The 27,934-nt window shown below is 35.7% G+C and overlaps 1 protein-coding gene across 1 annotated transcript; it reads right to left on the bottom strand.

The window, feature by feature from the left end:
- Window positions 1–3,049: 3,049 nt before the first annotated feature.
- LOC148784994 (uncharacterized) lies at window positions 3,050–5,872 on the bottom strand. Its single transcript, XM_088875661.1, has one exon. The coding sequence runs from the start codon at window positions 5,870–5,872 to the stop codon at window positions 3,050–3,052; it is 2,823 nt and encodes a 940-aa protein (XP_088731787.1).
- Between the last annotated feature and the right edge of the window lie 22,062 nt (window positions 5,873–27,934).

Here is a 27,934-nt window from a genome sequence, read left to right as displayed (position 1 = left end):
AACACATAGTTAGTACTGTAAGACTTCGGGTTGATACAATAAGGGAAAAATACTATATCCCTCCTAGTTATGAAATTTTAGTTCTCAGTTCTGCTGATCGTATGCATCACCCTCCTCGTGGTTTTTGTTCATTTTCCCTGAATCATTTTGACGCGGGCTTGATCTTTGTTCGTCCTCCCCCAGGCCGGGGATGGCCTTTCTGCTGTGAATGGGTCCTAGAGAAACCGAGTCCTGTAGTCGAAGGGGGGGGGGTTAGAAGGTGATCAAATTAGGAGCCTTTCTTCTAATCGGTATGACCCCAAGATGCTTTTGGTAGAGGAAGTTCTCAGGCTCGCACAACTTTCTCCTGCACCTATCCCGGTTGAGGGCTCTTTAGGTGATTGACTGACTATGTTTTTGTTTCTTTTTGTCCGTCTTATTTGGGTCCAATGTTTTCTCAACCCACTGTTTTCCAGACGACATGGTAGGTCAATCTCGCCTTGCCCAGCGGATTCGAGCTAATCGAGCACGACCATCGGCTGGAGAGGCCGCACCCGCTCCTTCATCAGCGACCTCACCTCGGCCTGTTGAAAGCTCTGTGGCTCCTCCAGGGAACCGGCCCCATAGGCCCCCCATCGACATATGGAGCGAGGATACCCGTTCCCATATTCGTCCTCTGAACCAGCCTGTACCCGCTTCGCCCGATCGATCTCATACCGGTGAATCTAATTCGGGTGGTTTGTTGACCCGCAGGCGGAGGAGAGGCAAGAGGCCGGTGGGTCCCAACACGAGGAGTCGCTCCCAATCCTTGGCTCTGGGTCATTCTGTGTCAGCTGCGCTTGATGATCGCAGAGGTATGGAGATGTTGAACGATGTTTCCGATTGCTGGAGAAAAGCTCGTGAAGATCTCCGTGCCCCGAACCATCTTATGCCTCCCCCAGTTGAAGAAAAATTTGTTCCCAATTGGATGGTCTCTCCTTACAGCACCGTTCTTGGTTCACATTCCGGGCAAGTATCGTGGGAGCTATACAACGCAGCTTGTTTACCCCGTGACCAGGCAGCCTTGCTTCAGAGTCCTTTTACTCGACTGGAAGAACATGCTGCCCATTCGCTTGTCCAGGTAAGCATTCTCTGAATTTCTTTTTGTTGCCGAATCACTTTCTTCTAATGCGAGGGTGTCCAGGCTGCCAACCTCGTTCATGGGCTTTCTTTGAAGTGTGCTGGGTTTCGAAGGAACCAACTTGTCGCTGAGCGTCTCAATAGCGATATGCGGCTCAAGATCGGGGAAGTTACCACACGAGCGGAGAACTCGGAGGCTCAACGTGCCATCCTGGAGGCCCGCATCAAGGAATTGGAGGAGAAAATAGCTTCCGAGGTTTCTAAGGCCAATGAGTCGGGGAGAGAAGCCGGTTTTGCAGCTGGACATGCAGCTGGGAAGGCTGAAGGACGAGCAGAGTTCTTGAGTTCCGACGAGTTCTCTGCTCGCATTCGCGAAGCTCGGCTCTCGGGTGCTCGTGATTTTATCCGAGCCCCGTCTTTTGATACTGCTTTGGAAATTAGGGCTGCTGATTACCTGGTACAAGGTTTCGACAGATGCAAAGCTCAGGTCTCAACCCTGAAGGGCTTTGTACCTGATTTTGACCTTGCCAAGCTCGACCCTAGCCTCGATGGCAACATGCAGCCATTCCCTGAGGACCCTGCTTCTTCGCCCAAAGAGGACGAATTCGCTCCGTTGCTAGCTGATATTGAAAATATGTAGCCTTGTTTTGATTTGAACTTGTTGATCGTGGATCTCTAGAGGTCAAACGCGGCTTTTGTATCTTCCCATGTTTTGGGGATTATATCCTTTACTAATCTTTCAGATTCAAGTGCTCAAGCGACTGTAGTCGCTTTTATTGATGATGCAATCATTTTAAAAGCCTTTTTCAGGTTCGTGTTTACGTGAATACAATCGCATTGGCTGGTAATGCCTTTTTCAGGTCTATATAAGTAAATGCGATCATTTTATTCGATAGAGTTTATCGAGCGTTTTTCAGGCTAGGGGGGGAATACAGTTGCCATATAAAATTTCGCACATTATTGGGCCTTTTCCAGGCATCTATGATCGCACTATTGATACTTAGCCTTTCTCAGGCTCACGCTTACGCATAGAACTTCCTCAGGTTTCGTATGTTCCATGATCGCTTGAGATTCTGTCCTTAGGCGTCTTGCAGTAGGTATGCCCCCTTTCTCCGTATTTCGACCACCTTGAAGGGGCCTTCCCATTCAGGATCCAGCTTCCCCACATGCTTGGAAACTTCAACTTTTTTAAGGACCAGATCCCCCACCTGGAATTCCCTTGGTCGAAGTTTTTTGTTGTATCTCCTCATCACTAAACTTTTATGGTGGAGTATTTTTGCTAGTGCGGCATCCCTTTTTTCTTCTATCATAGACAAATCAAATGCGCGTGCTTGGTCGTTGGCCGCAGGGTCGTAACTTGCAATCCGTTGGGTTTCCTCGCCGATTTCTGCAGGAATAATCGCTTCAGAACCATAAACTAAACAAAAGGGATTCTCACCTGTGGACGACCTCGGGGTCGTCCTATATGCCCATAATACCCACGGTAATTCTTCGTCCCACGATCCTTTTGAATTAATTCGGGTCTTTAAGTGTTGGAGTATTGTCCTGTTGGTCACTTCTGTCTGACCGTTCGACTGAGGGTGACCTACCGATGTGAAATTTTGCTGAATTTTCAACTCCTTCAGCCAGCTCGTAATTTCCTTCCCTTGGAACTGTGTGCCGGTATCCGATATAATAGTTCTGGGGATTCCAAATCGACATATGATGTTCTTCCAAATAAAATCGATCATCCCTTTCTCCGTTATTCTTGCTACCGCCTCGGCTTCCACCCACTTAGAGAAGTATTCGACTGCGAGTATAATAAATTTCTTTTATGCCTTCGCTGGGGGAAAAGGTCCCAGTATATCGATCCCCCATTGATCGAATGGGCAAGCGACCTGTAATGGTTCCATTGGTGTAGCCGGGGAATGTATCCGAGTGGAGAATCTCTGACAGTTTTTGCATCTCTGTACTAGCTCTTCGCATCCTTCATTAAGGTAGGCCAAAAATACCCTTGGCGTGCGACCTTTTGAGCCAATGACCTAGCACCCGAATGGTTGCCGCAACTCCCTTCGTGTATCTCTTTTAGCACGTATTCCGCTTGTTCATGGTTCAAGCATTTCAACAGTGGTCCGTCTGCTGTCCTTTTGTACAGTTCGGACTCGATCATCGCAAATCTGGTGGCTTTTAATCTCAAGTTTTTTGCATGCGAAGGATTTTCGGGAAGAGTCCCCTCCTTGAGATAGAGCGTCAGCTCGTCCTTCCATGTACAAGGTTCGTCTACGGTATGTACCTCGACCTCGGCGATCGCAGGTTTGTTCTTCACCATTACCGTGATGTTACGATTTTTTATTCCCGATAATGAAGCTCCAAATTTGGAAAGCGAATCGGCTCTGTCGTTTTCTCCTCTCGGTATCTGCTGGACAATGCATTTGTCAAAACGCTCGATCAGAGACTTTGACCTCTTCAGGTACATTGACATTGTACGTTCCTTTGCTTCGTAATTTCCTTCAATCTGCATTGCTACCAACTGCGAGTCAGTGTATACTTCTAAAGTTCTTGCTCCTGCCGCATGTGCCAGCTCTAATCCTAAGATTAATGCCTTGTACTCGGCTTCATTGTTGGTGGTATGGAATGAAAGTCTTGCTGCGACCTCTATTTCGACCTCTCCAGGTCCTTGTATCAGGATCCCAGCCCCACCGCTACTAGCGTTCAACGATCCGTCAACGTGCAACATCCATGGTTCGACATCCGGAGCTGGTATGTTTGTCAATTCCATTACGAAATCAGCAAGCACCTGGGCCCTCTCCGAGTTTCTGGCGTGGTATTCTATATCATGCTCACCCAGTTCCACAACCCACTTCACTAATCTCCCTGAGACCTCTGGTCGCGATAAAATGCTCTTGAGCGGTTGGTTCGTTAGTACGATAATCTTATGTGATTGAAAATACGGCCGTAATCTCCGGGCCGAGGTTACTAGTGCAAGAACAAACTTTTCAACTAAGCTGTACCTCAACTCCGCCCCTTGCAGCATCTTGCTAACATAGTATACCGGGTTCTGGACTCTATTTTCCTCCCTCACCAGAATTGAACTTACAGCATGTTCAGACACGGCCAAGTATAGGTACAAAATATCTCCAGGTCGAGGGTTCGCCAATAACGGTGGCGGCCTTAGGTAATCCTTTAGTTGGTTGAAAGCATACTCGCATTCGCTAGTCCATTGGAAATCCTTAGGCTTTCTCAAAACTTGAAAGAAGGGTAAATTTCTATCTGCGGATTTAGAAATAAATCGGTTGAGGGATGCGATCTTACCCGTTAATTTCTGAACGTCTTTTATTGAGTCTGGTGACTTTAGCTCGAGGATTGCTCTGATCTTCTCTGGATTGGCCTCTATTCCTGGACTGCTTACCATATAGCCCAAGAACTTGCCCCCTCCGACCCCAAATGTGCATTTAGTTGGGTTGAGCTTCATCCCGTATGTTCGCATGATGGCAAAGCTTGCTTCGAGGTCGTGCAAGTGTTCCTCCGAGCTTCGGCTTTTAACCAACATATCGTCAACATAGACCTCCATTGTTTTCCCTATTTGTTCTCTGAACATTCTATTAACGAGCCTTTGGTACGTTGCACCTGCATTTTTCAGACCAAACGGCATTACGTTATACCAAAATATACCTTGTTCACTTACGAACGATGTCTTTGTGCGGTCTTCCTTAGCCATGTGGATCTGGTGGTAACCCTGGTAGGCATCCATCATTGAAAACAACTCGTACCCTGCGGTCGCATCTACCAACTGGTCGATTCTTGGTATTGGGAAAGGATCTTTGGGGCATGCCCTGTTTAAGTCCGTAAAATCGGTGCACATCCTCCATTTCCCAGCAGCCTTTGGCACCACCACCACGTTTGATAACCAGTCCGTATAACGGACCTCAGAAACGTATCCCGCCTTTAACAGCTTATCCACTTCCTCTTGGATGATCCGATTGTTTTCGGACCCGAACGCTCTTTTTCTCTGCTGGACGGGTTGCGCCTTTGGATCTAAATTCAACCGGTGCTCAATGATTTCAGGACTAATACCTTTGAAATCGGAGGGGCTCCAGGCGAACATGTCAGCATTGCGACGCAGGAATGCGATCATCATCATCTCGAATTTTTTCTCCATGCTTGTCCCAATCTTTGTTATTTTGGATGGGTCGCCCTGTACCAACTCGATCTCCTTGTGTTCATCCACTGGTTCTATTCTCTCCTCGTTCTCGATGAAAGTTTCATCCAATTTCCTCTTTTTATCTGTTGCATCCTTTTTTACAGAGAGGTTGTAGCATCGTCTGGCTTCCCCTTGATCGCATGTGACCTCTCCAACTCTGGCGTGTGTAGGGAATTTCATTTTTAAGTGATACGTGGATACAATGGCCCTGAAAATATTCAAGCCAGGTCTTCCCAAAATAACATTGTAAGCAAAAGGGGTGTTGACCACGAGAAACTTTACCGTAAGAGTTCTTCTTCTGGGTTCGTCTCCGAGGGAAACGGGCAATTCGATTGTTCCCAACGAGTCCACTTCACTGCCTCTGAAGCCCACCAATGGCGAACTCATAGCACCCAACCTGGCTTCTCCTAAGCCCATTTTGATTAAAACTTCCTTCAAAATAATGTCCGCAGAACTTCCGTTGTCAACCAACACCTTATGGACAGTGAAATTGGCTATGTCCATTTTAATTACCATAGGGTCATTACCGTCTCCGATCTTTCCCTTTACATCCTGCGCACCAAAGCTAATCTCTAATTCCTGGGATATGTTCATTACCTACCTGCTTGTCATGGTGCCCGTCCTCCGTTCTGCTTTCTTCCTTGCTCTATTTGAATACCCCATCTCGGATCCTCCCGCTATCATGTGTATGACGCCTTTCACAGGCGCGTTCTCCCGGTTATTTTGCCCTGCAACGACCCTACCCTCTACTCGTCTCAATGGGCTCCGGGATCTGCTGTGTCGACCCCTGTCGGGGTAATCCTTTGATACTAAATCCTTGAAATACCCTTGGCGGACTAACCGCTCAATCTCATCCTTAAGCTGGTAGCATTCTTCTGTGTCATGCCCCCGTTCACGGTGGAATCTACAGTACTTGCTCGAATATTTCTTGGCAGGGGTAGCCCTCGTGGGTTTCGGCCATCTGAGTACATCCTTCCTTTTCACCATGAGCAATGCCCTTGCCCTCGTGGTGTTGAGTGGCGTGTATTTATTGTACTTTTGTGAATAGTGGGGTTCTTTGTTTCGCTCAGGCCTTGATCGCTTGTCATCCTTATCGTCTCGTCTCCGATCTCTTCCATATTCGACCCTCCATTCGCCATCTTTCATGGCGTTCATTTCTTCTTCGTCTATGTACTTTTGCACCAGATTCATAAGTTGCTCCACATCAGATGGGGGATCGCGAGCTAACACGGAAGGAAATGCACCCTTCTTCAATCCGTGGATTAGGATGCTGACCATCATATCTATTCGTAAGTCTGGTACCTCCAGTGTTTCATTATTGAAACGTCCCATGAAACTCTTCAGAGTCTCGTCGTTGCGTTGTCTTATGGTGAATAGATGTGTCGCTGATCGTTCTGCTTCCTTTTACTGGCAAAATGGAAGGAGAACTTCTGTATGAGTTGCTCGTGGGACTCCACGCTTCCTGGCGGCATGTTCGTGAACCACTCCTGAGCTTTTCCTATTAAGGTCGTGACAAATAGTTTAGCGTTAATGGGGCCTGACTGCCCGTATAGGTTCATTACCATATCGAATGCCGCGAGATGTTCGGCGGGATCTTTCGTTCCATCGTACTTAGGTAGGTCCGGCATTCTGAAGTTTGGAGCCACGGTTTCTGTTAGGATTTGATTACAGAAGGGTGAATTCCGGTGCTGGGATACTATCTCCCCCCTCTTCTTCAGTTCGTCAATCTGTTTTCCCAGTTTTGCGATCTGTCTCGACACATTGTCAACCTCTGCACGCGAGATTGTCGGTCCCCTAGCTTGGCTCTTGTCTCGGCTACTCGATCCTACCTCTGAAGGTTGACGCTTACTTCTGTCCCTTCCACTGGCACCTGATGCTTTGTCTTGTTCCTTTTCTCCGAACAGCCTCCTCCTAGCCCCTTCTCCTTCAACCGGAGTAGCGATCCTACGCTCATACGCCACAATGGCCTTTCTCCCAGCTTCTTCCATTAATTGTTGTAATTCCGTTTTCGTGAGTTGAACTATGGGTTCGGCGGTTCCTATCGTGGTATCCAGCCCAAGAATGTTCCTCCCCGATTCTCCTTCCATGCTCTCAAAATCGTTCCCTCAGACGGCGCCAAATGAAAGTGCAAGGGAAGTCTATCGAATCCTCTGAGTGATCGAAACCTCGACCCGCGATCCGACCTCGTCCCTCGAACTGCAATTCTTGAGAACACAAAGGGAACGGTTAAGCCAGCCGGGAGTGTTCCCGACGAAGTCTCTCCGACGCTCAAGTCAATTCCTAGGCCAAAGACACGTTGATAGAGAAAAATATGCGTCAGACTCGAAGTAACCTTACCTCCGTTTGCAGTTCTTATATGTCACCGGGAGGTGCATTTGGTAAATGCTAATATCCAGGTTGAGAGCTTAAATCATGTACTAAATCGTAGCCAAATGCTGTTATGGCAGCCGTAAATCTCTCCATGCGAGCATTAGGTGGGATCTTGGAATCCTTCCATAGAGGCTCCTTAATTAATGCCTACTCCTTAATTAGTGTGAGGGGTATATCTGTCCGAATACAAAAATCCCATTATCAAATTCTAGTTCCATCTCCAATCTGAATGTGTGGAAGTTTCAATACGGGTCATCAAGAAATGACATAACAGTGCGTTAATTTATTGTAATCTTCTACAATTGAAAAGTCAGAAAAGAAAATATATCCACATAAGTTTTGGTCATAAATAAAATTGAATTATGGATTTTGAATTTACCTGTGCAAGAACTAGATCATTCCCATGGCAGCTGAATAGTGTAAATGTTGCAACTTCTTTTAAAGAGCGGAAGTTGTGAGTGACTTTGTCATGAATATAGTACTATCGCATGAGAATTTTGATTGAAAAATATTAGTTATACTACAGTAATTTTGATAACGAAAGGATTACAAGTTATTTATGTAAAATTTTAAACAATCATTACCTTGTCACTTGTATTTGAGGCATTTCGCTTTCCTATATGTAGTATCCAACCCTCTAGTCGTTCTTGCAGAGATAACTTCTATCTTGGTTGGATTTTTATAGATTCAATAATTTCCGTTAGAGGGACCAAGTCTTGTTGGAGAGGGAGTTTCTTCACTTTAATGTCCAAATTTTCTTCATTATTTTGTACAATTTTGTGCTACACGTCCCTTTTCCTGCTTTAAATTGAGATATGTATGTTATAGAATAGACGAGTTTATTTTATAAATTATAATATCAACTTTTTGAGATTAAGAAATGTTAATGTGTGTAATAGCAAAATTGCACATGCTTGCACAGTAATTTACAATGTTGTTTCTTTTTAGTGCATGAGGGTACAGATAATTAAAATAATTGAATAAGTTTTCTACAAACAAAGTGTTATATGAAGAGTAAAGAACAAACAAAAAATTATCAATAGCATAATAAAATTAATTTATACAAGCCTAATCTAATTTGTAGTTGGGCAACTATATCAAACGATTCTAGAAAGAACAAAAGATGTTCGAATTCAAAATTTCCTATTTTATGGTAAATATTAACAAAATAGTAGAAAAAAAAGAATAAAGAGAGATTCGACTGGCTATAAATCAATTATTGGGTTGTTTAAAGCACAGGCAAAGATCTCCAACTCTTCATCATCCATTTGATTTTGATTACCATTGCCCGTCTCTGATGGAATGCCTATTAAAATAAGAGCATATAACAAAGATAAGTTAAAATTCAACCAAACTAAAACCAATTATTTTTTTAAGAAATGATATGCTACATACCTTCTATTTTCTTTTCGATCTCACTGACAATTTGGACATTTTTTATATTAATTCTAGTTCCATCTCCAATCTGAATGTTATGGAAGTTTCAATACGGGTCATGAAGAAATGACATAACAGTGCGTTAATTTATTGTAATCTTCTACAATTGAAAAGTCAGAAAAGAAAATATATCCACATAAGTTTTGGTCATAAATAAAATTGAATTATGGATTTTGAATTTACCTGTGCAAGAACTAGATCATTCCTCTGGCAGCTGAATAGTATAAATGTTGCAACCTCTTTTAAAGAGCGAAAGTTGTGAGTGACTTTGTCATGAATATAGTACTATCGCATGAGAATTTTGATTGAAAAATATTAGTTATACTACAGTAATTTTGCATAACAAAAGGATTACAAGTTATTTATGTAAAATTTTAAACAATTATTACCTTGTCACTTGTATTTGAGGCATGTCGCTTTCTTATATATAGTATCCAACCCTCTAGTCGTTCTTGCAGAGATAACTTGTATCTTGGTTGGATTTTTATAGATTCAATAACTTCTGTTGAAGGGACCACGTCTTGTTGGAGGGGGAGTTTCTTCACTCTTATGTCCAATTTTTCTTCATTAGTTTGTAGAATTATCTTATACATGTCCCTTTCCCCTGCTTCAACCTGAGATATGTATGTTAGTGGAATAGACGAGTTTATTTTATAAAGTATAATATCAAGTTTTTGAGATAAAGAAACGTAAATGAGTGTAATAGCAAAAATGCACGTGATTGCACACTAATATCTACTTTTGTTTCGTTTTAGAGCATGAGGGTTAGAGATAATTAAAATAATTGAATATGTTTTTTACAAACAAAAAATTATCAATAAAATATTAAAATTTTTTATTTGAAAGCCATAAAATTAGATAAAGATGACTTCAGTACCTAGAAGTTGTAAATTAAAATATCAAAAGAATTTCTAATTTTCATGTGCATTTGATTATATAAACCAATCACACTGCACATCCAATGAAAATTGTCACATCCTTTGAAGCTTGCATATGTTACAACATTATGTAGTCTTTATAAAATATATAATGGATTATACAATAGCTTTGGTTTCAATTCTTTAGTCTTTTTCTTACTTTCTTATCATAACTCTGTATCGTAACTTAAGTCTTGAGACAATATCAACATACATCTCAAGCAATAAAACATGAAAATAGTAATGAAATCTAACCTACATTCAGTTTACAATTTTCTTACCATATTGATTTGGTAAAACTATATACCATGATTAACCTAATTTATCACATAAATATTCATTAACTTAACGAGAGTCACATTACTTAGTGTGCTTGTTAGAGCGACATATCTTACATTTTTTGTTTAATTTCATTTTCATCTATTGCGATTAATAGATACACTACCTGTAAACCCATAAAAAACAAGGGGAAAGAACCACTACTTCATTTTATTTTACGTTTGCTTCATTAAATTTCTTAATATCCGCATGTGAGAATTATTTATAATGCTTTAAGTATAGGAAAAGATGTTTCAACATTTCCAACTTCCATTTTATTTCAGCATTGTTGTTTTCCATCACAATTCAATAACTTGTTATTATATAACAAAAATGGAACAAACGATCAATCTATCAGTTCACAATCTATTGGTATTGAAGTAATACTTTAGTTTACAATTGAAATAAAATATGTCTACAATAGAAACTGATCAATTTTAGTAAAGAGCTTTCTCACGTATTGCCTTGCAAGCTTAATTAACTAATTCTAAGAAGAATATCTTAAAATTTCTTTACATAAAAGATATATATCTATTGGTTATAGTTATTAAATATATTAAAAAAAATAGTTTATGCATGAACTAATAAATAATATATGAGTTCTTGATTGCAAAAAGTTCACCATATTAACTTAGATATTATCACAAATATTATAGGTAGCCGTTAGCATGCACCATTTGATATTATCTATCTAAATTCATAATATTAGCCGAAGCTACCACACGTTAATCGTTAATGAGATCACTCAAGTGATTTAAATTTCAAATATATATAGAAATAAATCCGAATCGAAAAGTGCACATACCTGGGGCATTTCAAGAATATAATTGCAGCCTTGTTGATGATGTCGGAAAAGTCCAAAAGAGACCTTCCAAGTGCCTTGTACTACACACCTGCCTCGACTTCTCTTTTTAATTGAATGTCTACTGCTTGATTCAGGTAGATCCTGTACGAAAGAAAAAGAAGCACATTATAATAAAAAGAGCCTCAACTAAGCCAAAGATAAAATTAAAAGTGTAGGTATATTAGATAAAAGAGATAAATAGACTCAATAGTCAATTAGTCAGAAGTGGCCCTGTACGAAAGAAAGTACTACAAACATCAATTGAAATTCTTAACAAAAAATTAAAGTGACCATCTAACTTTTAATGAAATAGTGAGACACATTGCCTTAATCCTTTCATACCAAATTTCGATCAATAAATAATTTCCTTATTCAATAATATCACTTCTCACATTTTTCTCCATCAATATAATTTAGTCATCAAATGCAAAGTAATTCTTGTTGCATTGTTAAGTTTTTCTATTAGATGAGCACTTTTTTATACTAAAATACAAATATTACTTAACAAATCTCTTTTCTCAAGTAGAATTAATGAGATCAAGTAACCACCAAAAAATTGTTCTAATATTTAATGTAGCAAATAATTTTTTATGCTCATAATTGTCATTGTAAGAGTTAGATTATATCCTTTTTTTTAGCACTTTTAGACTTTAAAGTGGTAGATTTAGTAAATAGAATAAGTACTTAGTACTCAATCTTTTGATGACCACCCTATTCTCAAGGAATAACTTCAATAACTGTACCACTTCAACTAATTGCTATGGATAAAGTCCATCCCAACCCAACAAAGCAACATTTGTTGGTTATGTACAATTTCTTCATATAGTGATCATAACAAAGCAACATTTGACTTTTTGTATTACTACTACTACTACTATTATTTTTATTATTATTATTTTTATTATTATTATTATTATTATTATTATTATTACTATTATTATTATTACTATTATTATTTTAAATCATGAGATTAAATTATAAAATTTTTACATAGATATAGTTGAAATTAATATATGTTCACAATTTACAAAATTTATATATTTATAAATGTTAGTAACATTGATGTAACTATCATGTTATATAACTGAACAACATGGGTTAATCGAGCCATCAAAATTCAGATCAAACCGTTAGATATGATAAAACTTACAAAAGAATATATTTGGTAAAGTTTTAGACTTATTGGATATACGGATGTCGAGATATCCTCGAATTCAAAATTTCCTCTTTTATGGTAAATATTGACAATATAGTAGAAAAAGAATAAAGAGAGATTTGACTCGCTAAAAATCAATTATTGGGTTGTTTAAAGTGCATGCGAAGATCTCCAACTCTTCATCATCCATTTGATTTTCTTTAGTATTGCCAGACTCTGATGGAATGCCTATTAAACTAAGAGCACATAACAAAGATTAGAGTTAAAATTCAACCAAACTAAAATCAGTTATCTTTGTAAAAAATTATATGCTACTTAGCTTCTATTTTCTTTTCGATCACTAACAACATGGACATTTCCTATTTTACTTCTACTTGCATCCTCAATCTGAATGTTTATGGAGTTTCAATACGGGTCACGAGAAAATGACATAACAATGCGTTAATTTTTTATAATCTTCTACAACTGAAAAGTCAAAAAACAAAACATATCCACATAAATTTTGGTCATAAATAAAATCAAATTAAGGATTTTGAATTTACCTGTGCAAGAATTTTATCATTCCTTCGGCAGCTAAATAGGATAAACGTAGCAATCTCCTTTAATAAGCGGAAGTTTTGAGTGACTTTGTCATTAATATAGTGCAATTGTATGAAAATTTTGGCTGAAAAATGTTAGTTATATTACATTAGTTTTGCATAACTAAAGAATTACAAGTTATTTTTGTAAAATATTAAATAATTATTACATTGTCACTTGTGTTTGATGCATTTCGCTTTTTTTGTTGTAATCTCCAACCCTCTAGTCGTTCTTGCAAGGATAACTTGTATCTTGGTTTGATTTTTATGGATTCAATAATTTCCGTTAGAGGAACCACGTCTTGTTGGAGAGCGAGTTTCTTCTCTTTTATATCGAATTTTACATCATTATTTTGTACAATTATGTGATACATGTCCCTTTCCCGTACTTCAACCTGAGATATGTATGTTAGTAGGATAGACAAGTTTATTTTAAAAATTATAATATCAAGTTCTTGAGATAAAAATGTGTGTGATAGCAAAAATGCACATGATTGCACGCTAATATTTAATTTTGTTTCTTTTTAGTGCATGAGGGCCAGAGATAATTAAAATAATTTATTACCTTGTCACTTGTATTTGATGCATTTCGCTTTCTATTTTATAATATCCAACCCTCTAGTCGTTCTGCAAGTATAACTTGTATCTTGGTTTGATTTTTATGAATTTAATAATTTTCGTTAGTGGAACCACGTCTTGTTGGAGAGTGAGTTTCTTCACTTTTGTATCTAATTTTTCAGCATTATTTTGTACAATTATGTGATACATGTCCCTTTCCCCTGCTTCAACCTGAGATATGTATGTAAGTAGGATAGACGAGTTTATTTTAAAAATCATAATATCAAGTTTGAGATGAAGAAACGTAAATGTGTGTAATAGCAAAAATGCACGTGATTGCACACTAATATCTAATTTTGTTTCTTTTTATTGGATGAGGGCTGGAGATAATTAAAATAATTTAATAACTTTTCGGCAAAAAAACGTGTTATATAATAATTAAAGAACAAATAAAAAATTATCAATAAAATAATAAAATTGATTTGTACAAGCCTAATCGAATTTGTCATTGGGCAACTATATCAAACAATTAAAAAAAAAAAAAGAAGAAGATGCTCGAATTCAAAATTTCCTCTTTTATGGTAAATATTGACAATATAGTAGAAAAAGAATAAAGAGAGATTTGACTCGCTAAAAATCAATTATTCGGTTGTTTAAAGTGCATGCGAAGATCTCCAACTCTTCATCATCCATTTGATTTTGTTTAGTATTGCCCGACTCTGATGGAATGCCTATTAAACTAAGAGCATATAACAAAGATTAGAGTTAAAATTCAACCAAACTAAAATCAGTTATCTTTGCAAAAAATTATATGCTACTTAGCTTCTATTTTCTTTTCGATCACTGACAACATGGACATTTCCTATTTTACTTCTACTTGCATCCTCAATCTGAATGTTTATGGAGTTTCAGTACGGGTCACGAAAAAATGACATAACAATGCGTTAATTTTTTATAATCTTCTACAACTGAAAAGTCAGAAAACAAAACATATCCACATAAATTTTGGTCATAAATAAAATCGAATTAAGGATTTTGAATTTACCTGTGCAAGAATTTTATCATTCCTTCGGCTGCTAAATAGGATAAACGTAGCAATCTCCTTTAATAAGCGGAAGTTTTGAGTGACTTTGTCATGAATATAGTGCAATTGTATGAAAATTTTGGCTGAAAAATGTTAGTTATATTACATTAGTTTTGCATAACTAAAGAATTACAAGTAATGTTTGTAAAATATTAAACAATTATTACCTTGTCACTTGTATTTGATGCATTTCGCTTTCTTTTTTATAATATTCAACCCTCTAGTCGTTCTGCAAGGATAACTTGTATCTTGGTTTGATTTTTATGGATTTAATAATTTCTGTTAGAAGAACGACGTCTTGTTGGAGAGTGAGTTTCTTCACTTTTATGAGCAATTTTACCTTCAATTTTCTTTTCTGTCTCACTGACAACATGTACATTTCTTATATTACTTCCAGTTCCATCTTCAATTTGAATGTTGTGGAAGTTTCAATACGTGTCATGATGAAATGACATAACAGTGCGTTAATTTTTTATAGTATTCTATATTTGAAAAGTCAGAAAAGAAAACATATCCACATAAATTTTGGTCATAAATAAAATCGAATTATGGATTTTGAATTTATCTGTGCAAGAACTAGATCATTCTTCCGTCAGCTAAATAGTATAAACGTTGCAACTTCCTTTAAAGAGTGGAAGTTTGAGTGACTTCGTCATGAATATAGTACTATCGTATGAAAATTTTCATTGAAAAATATTGGTTATATTACATTACTTTTGCATAACTAAAGTATTACAAGTTATTTTTGTAAAATACTAAACTATGATTACCTTGTCACTTATATTTGCGGCATTTTGCTTTCTTTTTCGTAATCTCCAATCCTCTAGTCGTTCTCTCAGGGATAACTTGTATCTTGGTTGGACTTTTATAGATTCAATAATTTCTGTTAGAGGAACCACGTTTTGTTGGAGAGTGAGTTTCTTCACTTTTATGTCTAATTTTTCATCATTATTTTGTACAATTATGTGATACATGTCCTATTTCCCTGCTTCAACCTGAGATATGTATGTTAGTGGGATACACGAGTTTATTTTAAAAATTACAAATCAAGTTTTTGAGAAAAAAACGTGAATGTGTGTAATAGCAAAAATGCACGTGATTGCACACTAATATTTAATTTTGTTTCTTTTTACTGCATGAGGGCTAGAGATACTTAAAATAATTGAATAAGTTTTCTACAAAAAAAAGTGTTATATACAGATTAAAGAACAAATAAAAAATTATCAATAAAATAATAAAATTGATTTGTACAAGCCTAATCGAATTTTTCATTGGGCAACTATATCAAACTATTCAAAAAAAAAAAAAGAAGATGTTTGAATTCAAACTTTCCTCTTTTATGGTAAAAATTGACAATATAGTAGAAAAAGAATAAAGAGAGATTCGATTGGCTAAAAATTAATTATTGGATTGTTTAAAGCAAATGGGAAGATTTCCAACTCTTCATCATTCATTTGACTTTGTTTAGCATTGCCCGACTGTGATGGAATGCCAAAATAAGAGCATATAACATAGATAAGAATTAAAATTCAACCAAACTAAAATCAATTGATTTTGTAAAAAAATATATGCTACTTACCTTCTGCTTTGTTTTCGATCTGACTGACAACATGGACATTTCTTATATTACTTCTATTTCCATCTTCAATCTGAATGTTGTGCAAGTTTCAATACGGGTCATGAAGTAATTACATAACAGTGCGTTAATTTTTTATAATTTTCTACAATTGAAAAGTCAGTAAACAAAACATATCCACATAAATTTTGGTCATAAATGAAATCGAATTATGGATTTTGAATTTACCTGTGCAAGAATTAGATCATTCCTAGGGCAGCTAAATAGTATAAACGTTGCAACCTCCTTTAAAGGGCGGAAGTTTTGAGTGACTTTGTCATGAATTACACATTATGTATCTAAAATATTAAACAATTATTGCCCTGTCACTTGTATTTGAGGCATTTCACTTTCTTTTTTTTAATATCCAACCCTCTAGTCGTTCTTGCAGGAATAACTTGTATCCTGGTTGGATTTTTTCGGATTCAATAATTTTCGTTGGACGAACCTCATCTTGTTGGAGAGGCAGTTTCTTCACTCTCATGTCCAATTTTTCATTATTATTTGTACAATTATATGAAACATGTCCCTTTCCGCTGCGTCGACCTGAGATATGTATGTTAGTAGAATAGACGAGTTTATTTTATAAATTACAATATCAAGTTTTTTAGATAAAGAAACATAAATGTGTGTAATGGCAAAAATGACGTGATTGCACACTGATATCTAATTTTGTTTCTTTTTAGTGCATGAGGGCTAGAGATAATAAAAATAATTGAACAAGTTTTTTACAAAAAGAGTGTTATATGAAGATTAAAGAACAAATAAAAATTGTCAATAAAATAATAAAATTGATTGGTACAAGCCTAATCGAATTTGTCATTGGACAACCATATCAAACGATTTTGAAAAGAAAAATGATGTTTGAATTCAAAATTTCCACTTTTATGATAAATATTGACAAAAGAGTAGAAAAAGATTAAAGAGAGATTCGACTGGCTACAAATCAATTATTGGGTTGTTGAAAGCACATGCGAAGATCTCCAACTCTTCATCATCAATTTGATTTTGTTTACCATTGCCCGACTCTGATGGAATGCCTATTAAAATAAGGGCGTATGACAAAGATAAGAGTTAAAATTCAAGCAAACTAAAACCAATTATTTTTGTAAGAAATTATATGCTACTTACCTTCTATTTTCTTTTCGATCTCACTGACAGCATTTACATTTCTTATATTATTTCCAATTCCATCCTCAATCTGAATGTTGTTGAAGTTTCAATACGGGTCATGAAGAAATGACATAACAGTGCGTTAATTTTTTATAATCTTCTACAATTGAAAAGTCAGAAAACAAAACATATCCAAATAAATTTTGGTCATAAATAAAATCGAATTATGGATTTCGAATTTACCTGTGCAAGAATTTGATCATTCTTTCGGCAGCTAAATAGTATAAACGTTGCAACCTCCTTTAAAGAGCAGAAGTTTTGAGTGACTTTGTCATGAATATAGTGCAATTGTATGATAATTTTGACTGAAAAATGTTAGTTATATTACATTAGTTTTGCATAACTAAAGAATTACAAGTAATTTTTGTAAAATATTAAACAATTATTACCTTATCACTTGTATTTGATGCATTTCGCTTTCTTTTTTATAATATCCAACCCTCTAGTCATTCTGCAAGGATAACTTGTATCTTGGTTTGATTTTTATGGATTTAATAATTTCTGTTAGAAGAACCACGTCTTGTTGGAGTGAGTTTCTTCACTTTTATGTCCAACTTTTTATCATTATTTTGTACAATTATGTGATACATGTCCCTTTTCCCTGCTTCAACCTGAGATATCTATGTAAGTAGGATAGACGAGATTATTTTAAAAATTATAATGTCAAGTTTTTGAGATAAAGTAACGTATATGTGTGTATAGTAAAAATGCACGTGATTGCACACTAATATCTAATTTGGTTTCTTGTTAGTGCACGAGGAATTTGAATAGTTTTCTACAAAAAAAGTGTTATATGAAGATTAAAGAACAAATAAAGTATTATCAATAAAATAATAAAATTAATTTACAAGCCTAATCGAATTTGTCGTTGGGCAACTATATCAAACGATTCTGAAGAGGAAAAAGATGTTTGAATTCAAAATTTCCTATTTTATGGTAAATATTGACAAAATAGTAGAAAAAGAATAAAGAGAGATTCGACTGGCTATAAATCAATTATTGGGTTGTTTAAAGCGCATGCGAAAATCTCCCACTGTTCATCATCCATTTGATTCTGCTTACCGTTGCCTGGCTCTGATGGAATGCCTATGAAAACAAGAGCATATAACAAAGATAAGAGTTAGAATTCAACCAGACTAAAACCAATTAATTTTGTAAGAAATTATATGCTACTTACCTTCTATTTTTTTTTCGACCTCACTGACAACATGGACATTTCTTATATTGCTTCCGGTTCCATCCTTAATCTGAATGTTGTGGAAGTTTCAATACGGGTCATGAAGAAATGACATAAGAGTGCGTTAATTTTTTATAATCTTTTACAATAGAAAAGTCAGAAAAGAAAACATATCCACATAAAATTTTGTCATAAATAAAATCAAATTATGGATTTTGAATTTACCTGTGCAAGAACTAGATCATTCCTCCGGCAGCTAAATAGTATAAACGTTGCAACCTCCTTTAAAGAGCGGAAGTTTTGAGTGACTTTGTCATGAATATAGTACTATTGCATGAAAATTTTGATTGAAAAATGTTAGTTATATTACATTAGTTTTTCATAACTAAAGAATTACAATTAATTTATGTAAAATATTTAACGATTATTACCTTGTCACTTGTATTTGAGGCATTTCGCTTTCTTTTTTGTAATATCCAACCCCCTAGTCGGTCTTGCAGGGATAACTTGTATCTTGGTTGGATCTTTATGGATTCAATAATTTGTGTTAGTGGGACCACATCTTGTTGGAGAGGAAGTTTCTTCACTCTTATGTCCAATTTTTCTTCATTATTTTGTACAATTATGTGATACATGTCCCTTTCCCCTGCTTCAACCTGAGATATGTATGTTAGTAGAATAGACGAGTTTATTTATAAATTTTAATATCATGTTTTTGAGATAAAGAAACGTAAATGTGTGTAACAGCAAAAATGCACGTGATTGCACATTAATATCTAATTTTGTTTCTTTTTAGTGCATGAGGACTAGAGATAATTAAAATGATTGAATAAGTATTCTACAAACAAAATGTTAAGTGAAGATTAAAGAACAAACAAAAAATTATCAATAAAACAGTAAAATTTCCCAATACAAAACCATAGGATGAGATAAAGATGACTTCAGTTCCTAATATCAATAGAATTTTTAATCTTCATGTGCATTTGATTATATAAACCTAGCTTATATTGCACATCCAATTAAGTGAATCAAAATAGTCACATGCTTTGAAGATTGCATATGTTACAACACTATGTAGTCTTTATAGAATATATAATGGATTATACAATAACTTTCTCTTATCCTTTTTTTCAGTTGTCTTGAAAGAAAAGAATTTTGCACAATTATTGTGTTAAAACAATTTTATCATTATCAGTGAAAACTCCGTATTGTAACTTAAGTCTTGAGACAATATTAACATACATCTCAAGCAACAAAACATGAAATTGATAATGAATCTAACCTACATTCAGTTTACAATTTACTTAACTTATCGATTTTGAAATGAAATGAAATCTGTCTGTAATAGAAACTGATCAATTTTATTAAAGAGCTTTCTCATGTATTAAAGAACTCATATAATAAATAATATATGAGTTCTTGATTGCAAACAGTTCACTATTTTAACTTAGATATTATCACAAATATTATAGGTAGCCGTTAGCATGCACCATCCGATATTATCTATCTAAATTCGTAATATTGGCCGAAGCTACCACACGTTAATGATTGATTAACATGCATCTAAAATCATTGATCTTGCATGAAACAATAAAAAAGAAATAAAAAACGATGAGATCACTCAAGTTATTTAAGTTTCAAATATATATAGAAATAAATCCGAATCGAAAGTGCACATACCTTGTGCATTTCAAGAATATAGTTGCAGCCTTGTTGATGATGTCGGAAAAGTGCAAAAGAGACCTTCTAAGTGCCTTGAACTACACACCTGTCTCGACTTCTCTTTTTAATTGAATATCTACTGCTTGATTCAGGTTGATCCTGTACCAAACAAAAAGAAGCACATTAAAATAAAATGAGCTTCAACAAAGCCACATATAAAGTAAAAAGTGTAGGCATATTAGATAAAAGAGATAAACAGACTCAACAGCCAATTAGTCGGAAGTGGCCCTATACGAACTAAAGTACTATAAACTTCAATTGAAATTCTTAACAGAAAATTAAAGTGACCATCTAACTTTTAATGAAATAGCGAGACACATTGCCTTATATTGCAAAGTAAATCCCTTTATTACCAAATTTAGATCAATAAATAACTTCCTTATTCAGTAATATCACTTCTAGCATTTGTCTCCATCAATATATTTTAGTCATCAAATGCAAAGTAATTCTTGTTGCATTGTTAAGTTTTTCTATTAGATGAGCTCTTTTTTATACTAAAATACAAAAATTACTTAACAACTCTTTTTTCTCAAAGTAACCACCAAAAAATTGTTCTAATATTTAATGTAATTAGCAAATATTTTTTTATGCTCATATTTGTCATTGTAAGAATTAGATTATATCCTTTTTTAGCACTTTTAGACTTTACAGTGGTAAATTTAGTAAATAGAATAAGCAGTTAGTACTCAATTTCAATAACTAAACCACTTCAACTAATCGCTATGGATAAAGTCCATCCAAACCCAATAAAGCAACATTTGCTGCTTATGTACAATTTCTTCATATAGTGATCATAACAATCCTATAATCGAAATAACTTCAATGTTGTATATTTTAATGTACTCTTATACCATTCAAAATATTTAAGGCTAACAATATGCAAAAGAAGAAGCCATCATTTAGTTCAATGATAGTTACATATCCAACTATGGACGACGCTCTTACACTGAATAAAATAAGTATGAAGGATTATGTGCATGTGAAAAATAAATAAGATCAGTATAATATGAAAAATAAAAGGCATGAAAATAAGTGAACAAATATGAATTCTTAATAGTGAGAATTTATACGAGAACAATGGATAAAGGTGAAAAGAGTATACGTGTTCTATGGTACCCTGTCCCATAAGGATTACGAATTAAAATGATAAGCAACATAAGCGTTGGCGAAATAACTCAAGTGCATCCACTGGATAAACTTTTCGGTTTGTTGTCATAATTAATTTTCAGGATGAACTCGGTGAGTTTGAGGCAATTCTCGTATCCAATATCTTGTGGGCCCAAGTTGTGACATAATGGTATCAAAGCGATCCCCAAGCAGAGTCGCAAGCTAAGTGTTATTGGGGACAAAGTGCGATGTGCTTGGGGAGCCACCTCTTAAACCTACAGGATAAAATGCTACATTCACGAGAGTCACCTCCAGAATCCTGATACCTAACAATCGATCATTCGATAAGTCACTCCATGATGAGGACATCACATTCTAAATGAGCGGTGATTGTGATGCCCCATTCCACATATATTAGAAACAAATCAGCATTGACCAAAGAACTCAAGCACATTCATTTGATATCCCTTTTCGGTAAGTCGTCATAACTGTACTTTAGGATGCATAGAGTGAGTTTGGAGGCAATTCTTAGGTCCAACGGGCTCGCTTGCTTGAGGCGTGACATGTTCTATAAAAATCTTTGATCATTGTGTTTAACAAATTAAAAATGATGTTTAAAAAATAGAGAAGATGTTTTGCAGAGTTCATAATACAAAAAATACTATGAACATAACGTATTGCCACTTTTCATTAAAAATTTGAGTGTAAGAGGTTGTATAAAAGAAAAAGGTATTTCATTGGAAAACCAACTGAGTTTGTTGTGAATGATGCAAACACTATTTTAGCCTCATGAAGTTTATATTTCTAAAGCAAGCCAAATATATTGTATGTAACTTATTTTCGTTCTAAGAGTCATTTCCTTAATTTCAAAGCTAATTGGAGTTTAAATCACCAGGAGAAGAATCGATATGGAGTAAAAAATCTTATGTTTCTTAATATCTATTAGAATGTGCTTGCAAATTGGTGATACCGTTGGAAGATCTATGAAGATTTTTATGAGTGAAAGATTCTACAGGCTCTACTGTTTTATTGTAATGAGATTGAACAAACTTAAGATAATAGTAACAAGCTTTATCTGTTGAGAAATGATTGAACACTCAACATTGATTATGGGTGCCTAGGCCTCTTGTAACTAGGGAGGGGGTTAGGCAAGACCCGTACCCATTTATTGATGATCGGGAAAAAAATTCCTGTACCCTGAGAAAGCTCAAAACTAGGAGTACTACTCCCTTGTAAATCATTTAAAGAAAAAGTTGGGGCAATAACATGTCTAAGTAGATAGATATTTTGAGTAGCATGGATATCTCATTCCCTGAAATACGTAATTTGCTTCCTATCACATGCTTCATTTATCAGGAGTCCACCATATTATCCCCTTCCCTAAAACTGTTCAAAATAATTATATTGCCAACTTCTTTTGATTGCATGATTTTTTGTCAGAATATGCCGCAACCATTAGTTGTCTCTGTGTTGGGACTTCGTCAGTGCAAAAACATTTTCAACATCGATTCTATCTAGATCCTCTTGAAGGAATGTGCTTCAACCAATTCGAAATCTTGATAAAATGATATTGCTTCAACCAATTGTAAATACTAAAAAATTGAAAGCACTACATCTCATTGATTATTGCGTCGATCCGTGCATGCTCCTGTGCACAGGGTTCTCCTAAGATGCACCATGGCAGGAAGTTGGCATAGGAAGTGAACCAATGTGTCATCAACATTTAGATCACCTATACTTTTTGATTTTTAGATACACTTGCATTGGCAACATTCATAACTGGTGATGCACCCTCAAGATGATTGCTTAAGCTTGAAATTGATGATCATGGTGCTTGGCTTGTTTCATGTCATCCAAGCAAACCATAGAACAAACAATGATACAAAGTTATGTATATGTCCCTCAATCAAGGAGGTTGTTGTCGACTTCCATTAATGGCGAACCATTATTATTGCCAAATCTGCAACTAGAAGCTACAGCTGGAAAAAACTAGCAAAGAATTCCCGCACCTTTGCACCTTGACTCCGAAAGAACACTTGTGCTATAATCGTCATATGTAAACAACACTAGCATTTAGATGCCATTGCAATCATTTGTTGACCTACAATCAGTTATTCATCAATTGCCACAAAAGTATTGATATTGAAGGTTTAATTGCAAGCTGCTAGAAACCATAAAAATTGTTGAAGATCTATTGCTTCACAAACCAAATGGCAAGTCGTTTAATTAAATGATCCTCATCATATGAGGTTCGCTGAAACACATGGAGAAATTCTAGCCCGGACCTGGTTTGGCTAAACATAAACTAATTATATGGCAAGTGCAATACACTTGTCGTGTGATTGATGGACAGTTTAGGAAAGTGAACAATCATATAGAAAGTGTGATACACTTGTTTTTATGATTGATATGGGGTGGCCAAACCTAGTATGGGTAAGAATTTTCCAACCACTTGTTTGCAGACTTCTAACATTAATTATCAATGCATAAAATGTCTTTTTCAACCTAAAAGAGTTCACATAGGTTACCAGTATGACTTTTTTTATTTGTACCATCATCTCACCAATGGTTATAACTATTACAATCAATATGGATGACAACGTCCTGAATCGAGAACCACATAACTGAATAGCTCTGTGCAAAATTTGCCTCTATTTTTTATATCTTGGAACCCACCACCATCAATATGGATAGATTTGACAGTCATTTAATAATCTTCGGTTCCCCACAACCACATTGCTAGTATACTTACCACCCTACGTGCATGCCAAATTTAGTCGTTTCAACATTGCGACTCTCCAATTTGGCCACATTAGAGTTTAGTTACTAACACCTTCATCACAAACTGTATCATCACCATGCTACATAGATTTAGCATTAGTCATGACCCATAATGACATGCTGCACCACCATTTGTATGTCCATGTCGTGATCGATGCGTTGCTGCCTTTGTTACTTGATATCTTTCATTCTAAATCCACATGAAATACTTCGTGACAAAGGTTCTCTACCTAGTAGAGTAAATGGCACTTTCAACTTGTACCACTTCCAATCTTGGTCATGGGTGATGATGTTGTTGACAGTCTTCAATGCTAACTAAACCTTTGTAAGAGTTTGAATTTCTCTTCAACTTGTTATTGAGAGATTAAAAATCATGGATATTGAGATGCTACTTATTACCTGTTTCTATATTAACCAAATTTCTGTTGTTGGACAGGTTGAAAGGTTTAATCATGTAAGTTTAACTAAGATAATAGTGAATATGAGTTTTTAAAGAAAATGTACTTTGGATATGAAAAATAGTTGCATATTGAGAAAGATATAGAGAATAGACAGATGGATCTAGAACCGAAACCAAAACTACTAGGAAAAATATTTATTGCTCTATGTATGGAAAATAACATACCAAGAGATCTAATTTGGTCCCAAGATAGGATAATATAAGGGAATGAATGCCTTCCGACTCATTACGTGGCAAACTAATAGTTGTGCACTGAAAGACTTATGAAAAAAAATAAAAAATAAAAAACATGTGTGTGGTGATCAGAGAGAATGTATAATAGTTGCAACAATCAATTATTTTTGTGGCTTCCAAACATGGAAGGCAAAGAATTTTTTTTATCAACATATCAGAGTAAATACAAAAAATAGTATATAATTATGGAAGATATCCTAGTTCATGTCTTCTCTTCTTCATTAATGTAATTTAGAATATTAAACCGTTGGGAGAATATGATTTTTAACTATGAGCCATGATAGTTAGTACTATAAGTTGGGGTCACAAAAATATTTTCTTATGACTATTTATTTTTTCTCAATTTTAAATTTATTTATTTATTTACTATTTTCCCTCCTTTTGTACTCTTATCATTACCACAAAAAATTTCCACCTTTTTCCTCTTCATGTTTCTCCTAAATCCTTTGTGATATTCTATTTTCTCCACAATACCCTCATCATTTATGTTTTTCAAAATAGAGAGTTGGCCAAGTAGATATCCGAATTTGGAATGTTCTCCCTACGACGTCTTAAATATGAAGTATTTTACTAATCAAATCTTCAAGTTTCAAGTCAAAGAGATACAACAATCGTTTTTGGTCTTAATTAAATTATCATCATTCAACAGTCAATAATATTAGATATTGATATATGAAATGTGTTCAACTATTTTTCTTCATATGTGCATACAAAATTCATATTTTTGCATCCCATAAATTTAGAATTAGTATTATTTTAGTTTTATTGTCACAAGGATCTCACATCATATCTTGTAACTGACAAACCTCCATCAAACTAATGTTAATTTAATGGTCGTGTACTACACATATGGTTGCCGGTCGCTGATCACGATGCATGATGGGTCGAGATGAAGAGGGACCCAACCTAGGATCGGATTGACACAATAAAAATAAGTGGGTTGGTCCATTCAGGACTAGTTCGAAGATGATTGTAGGTATCGATATATGGGTAGGCCCGGCCTAGTGACCCAAGATCTCCTAATCCTAGGTAAAGCTAGTGGGCCAGTCTAACCGGGCCAATATTTTTTTTTTAATAATACATGTCATATATTTTTTATTTTATTCTTTTACGTAAATTATTCAAAATTTTTTATACTTTTGAAACTCTAAAAAGTTTTATCTTTACTGTTCTTTTTTTAAATTACTACATCAATTCACTAATACTGAACGTTAGTTTTTAAAAGTTTATTTTAAATCTTTTTTGGGCTTGTTATTCTTTAGGTTCATTATTGTTAGCTTGTTAGTTAAATTGTTTTTTAACTTCATTATGTGGTCTTAATTAGTCTCTTTTTTGTTATAATTTTTTATTTTATTTGAAAATTTTTTATTTATTTCAAAATAAAATCATAAATTATTTAAGTTCATTCCAAAAAGTATCTCAATTTCAATAAAAAAAAATGGCACAATCAGGCCTCGTCTGAGCCTGGCCCATGTCTCAATGGGGCTAATTCATGGTCTTGACCAGAGTTTAAAGATGGATGCATTCGAGGCTCATTTAAAGGCCCATAACCACCTCAAAATCGGCCATGAATAATATTGGGTTGATCCTGAACATGTCTTTTTGGGGCTAGACATGCTAGTCTTGGGAAAAATTATGAACCTTGGGTCGTTGAGTTTTAAGGTGAAAAGATTTGAGGGCAAGCATTGTTTTAAAGGGAATTAAGAAGAACAATTTGGAGATAAAACAAAAGGTAGCAAGGGTACTTCTTGACACAAAACAGAGCATCTAAGAGTGAGAGCAAGAGACGTTTGTAGCAAGTAGAGCACGTTGAAGCTAATGAAAGAATTTACAAACCTAAATTAAAGTTGAATCTCTTGTTGAACCCTAATTATAGAAAAAAATCTCTTAAAATATTCAAAATCTAATATTTATTTTTCAAAACATTGATAGGAAAGGAAAGTAATTAAAAACAAAATGGAGAGAAAAAAGAACAACAATTAATTATATACCTGAGGCTCAATTAAACTTGCCGACAGAGTACAAGAGATTGTTAGGAAATGGATCGGGTTAAGATGGATAACAGGTGGAATATGAAGGCGATAAAAGACACACGAATTTGTTAACCCAGTTTGGATATAAATCCTACGTCTGGGGGCGATACCAAGCCAGGAGAAAACACTCAAAGAGGAGGAAAATTGAGGAGTGCAACACACACACACTTGTATGCAAGTCTTCACCACACGTGAAAGACAACACTCACCCTCGTCTCAACTCTTTCTTTTCTCTCTACTCTATTCTACTTTTCTCTATAAAACAATGCTAATAAGAGTAGTATATATAGCCATGACTTATCCTTTTTCCAACTCAATTTGGGATTTCTAAGTTGAATGAGGTTATCCTTCTCCAACTCAACTTTGAATCGGGTTATCCTTCTCCAACTCAACTTGGGAATTCTAAGTTGAATCAGGTTATCCTTTTCTTCTTCAAATCAATCTTCACAACTTAACAATCTCCCACTTGAAGATTGATTAGCTTTTCTCCACTTCTTTCTTGGTACCGCCGGGTTTGTCCACTCTAGTCATCAAGGCCAGTCGAAGCCGTACACAGCTTCAACTTCGCCATCGCAACCGCCTTGGTCAGCATGTCCGCAGGATTCTTTTCTCCTTGGATCTTCTCCAGCTGCAGTGCCTTCTTCTCCAGAAGTTGTCGGATGAAATGGTACTTGATCTCGATGTGCTTTGTCCGCGAATGGAACGCGGGATTCTTTGCCAGATGGATCGCACTCTGGCTATCGCTATGAAGAATCACATCTGCCTGAGGTTTCCCTAATTCACCCAACAAGTGTTGCAGCCAAATGAGCTCCTTAGCTGCCTCAGTAACTGCCACGTACTCAGCTTCCGTCGTGGACAGTGTGACAACCTTCTACAACTTTGAGACCCAGGATACGGCTGTACCGCCATATGTGAACACGTACCCTGTAGTGCTCCTCCTTTTGTCATAGTCACTCCCTGCAAAATCAGCGTCAACAAACCCAAACAAGGTAAGCTTGCCCTTACCAAACACCAATGCTCGGTCCTTAGTACCCCTCAGGTACCTAAGAATCCATTTCACAGCTTCCCAGTGCATCACTCCTGGATTGCTCA

This window comes from Sesamum indicum, linkage group LG11 (genome assembly GCF_026168435.1).
Source record: "Sesamum indicum cultivar Baizhima isolate 11 linkage group LG11, ASM2616843v1, whole genome shotgun sequence".
NCBI classification, from domain to species: domain Eukaryota; kingdom Viridiplantae; phylum Streptophyta; class Magnoliopsida; order Lamiales; family Pedaliaceae; genus Sesamum; species Sesamum indicum.
Note: the sequence above shows the minus strand (reverse complement) of the source record. Positions and strands in the feature narration are given on the sequence as shown.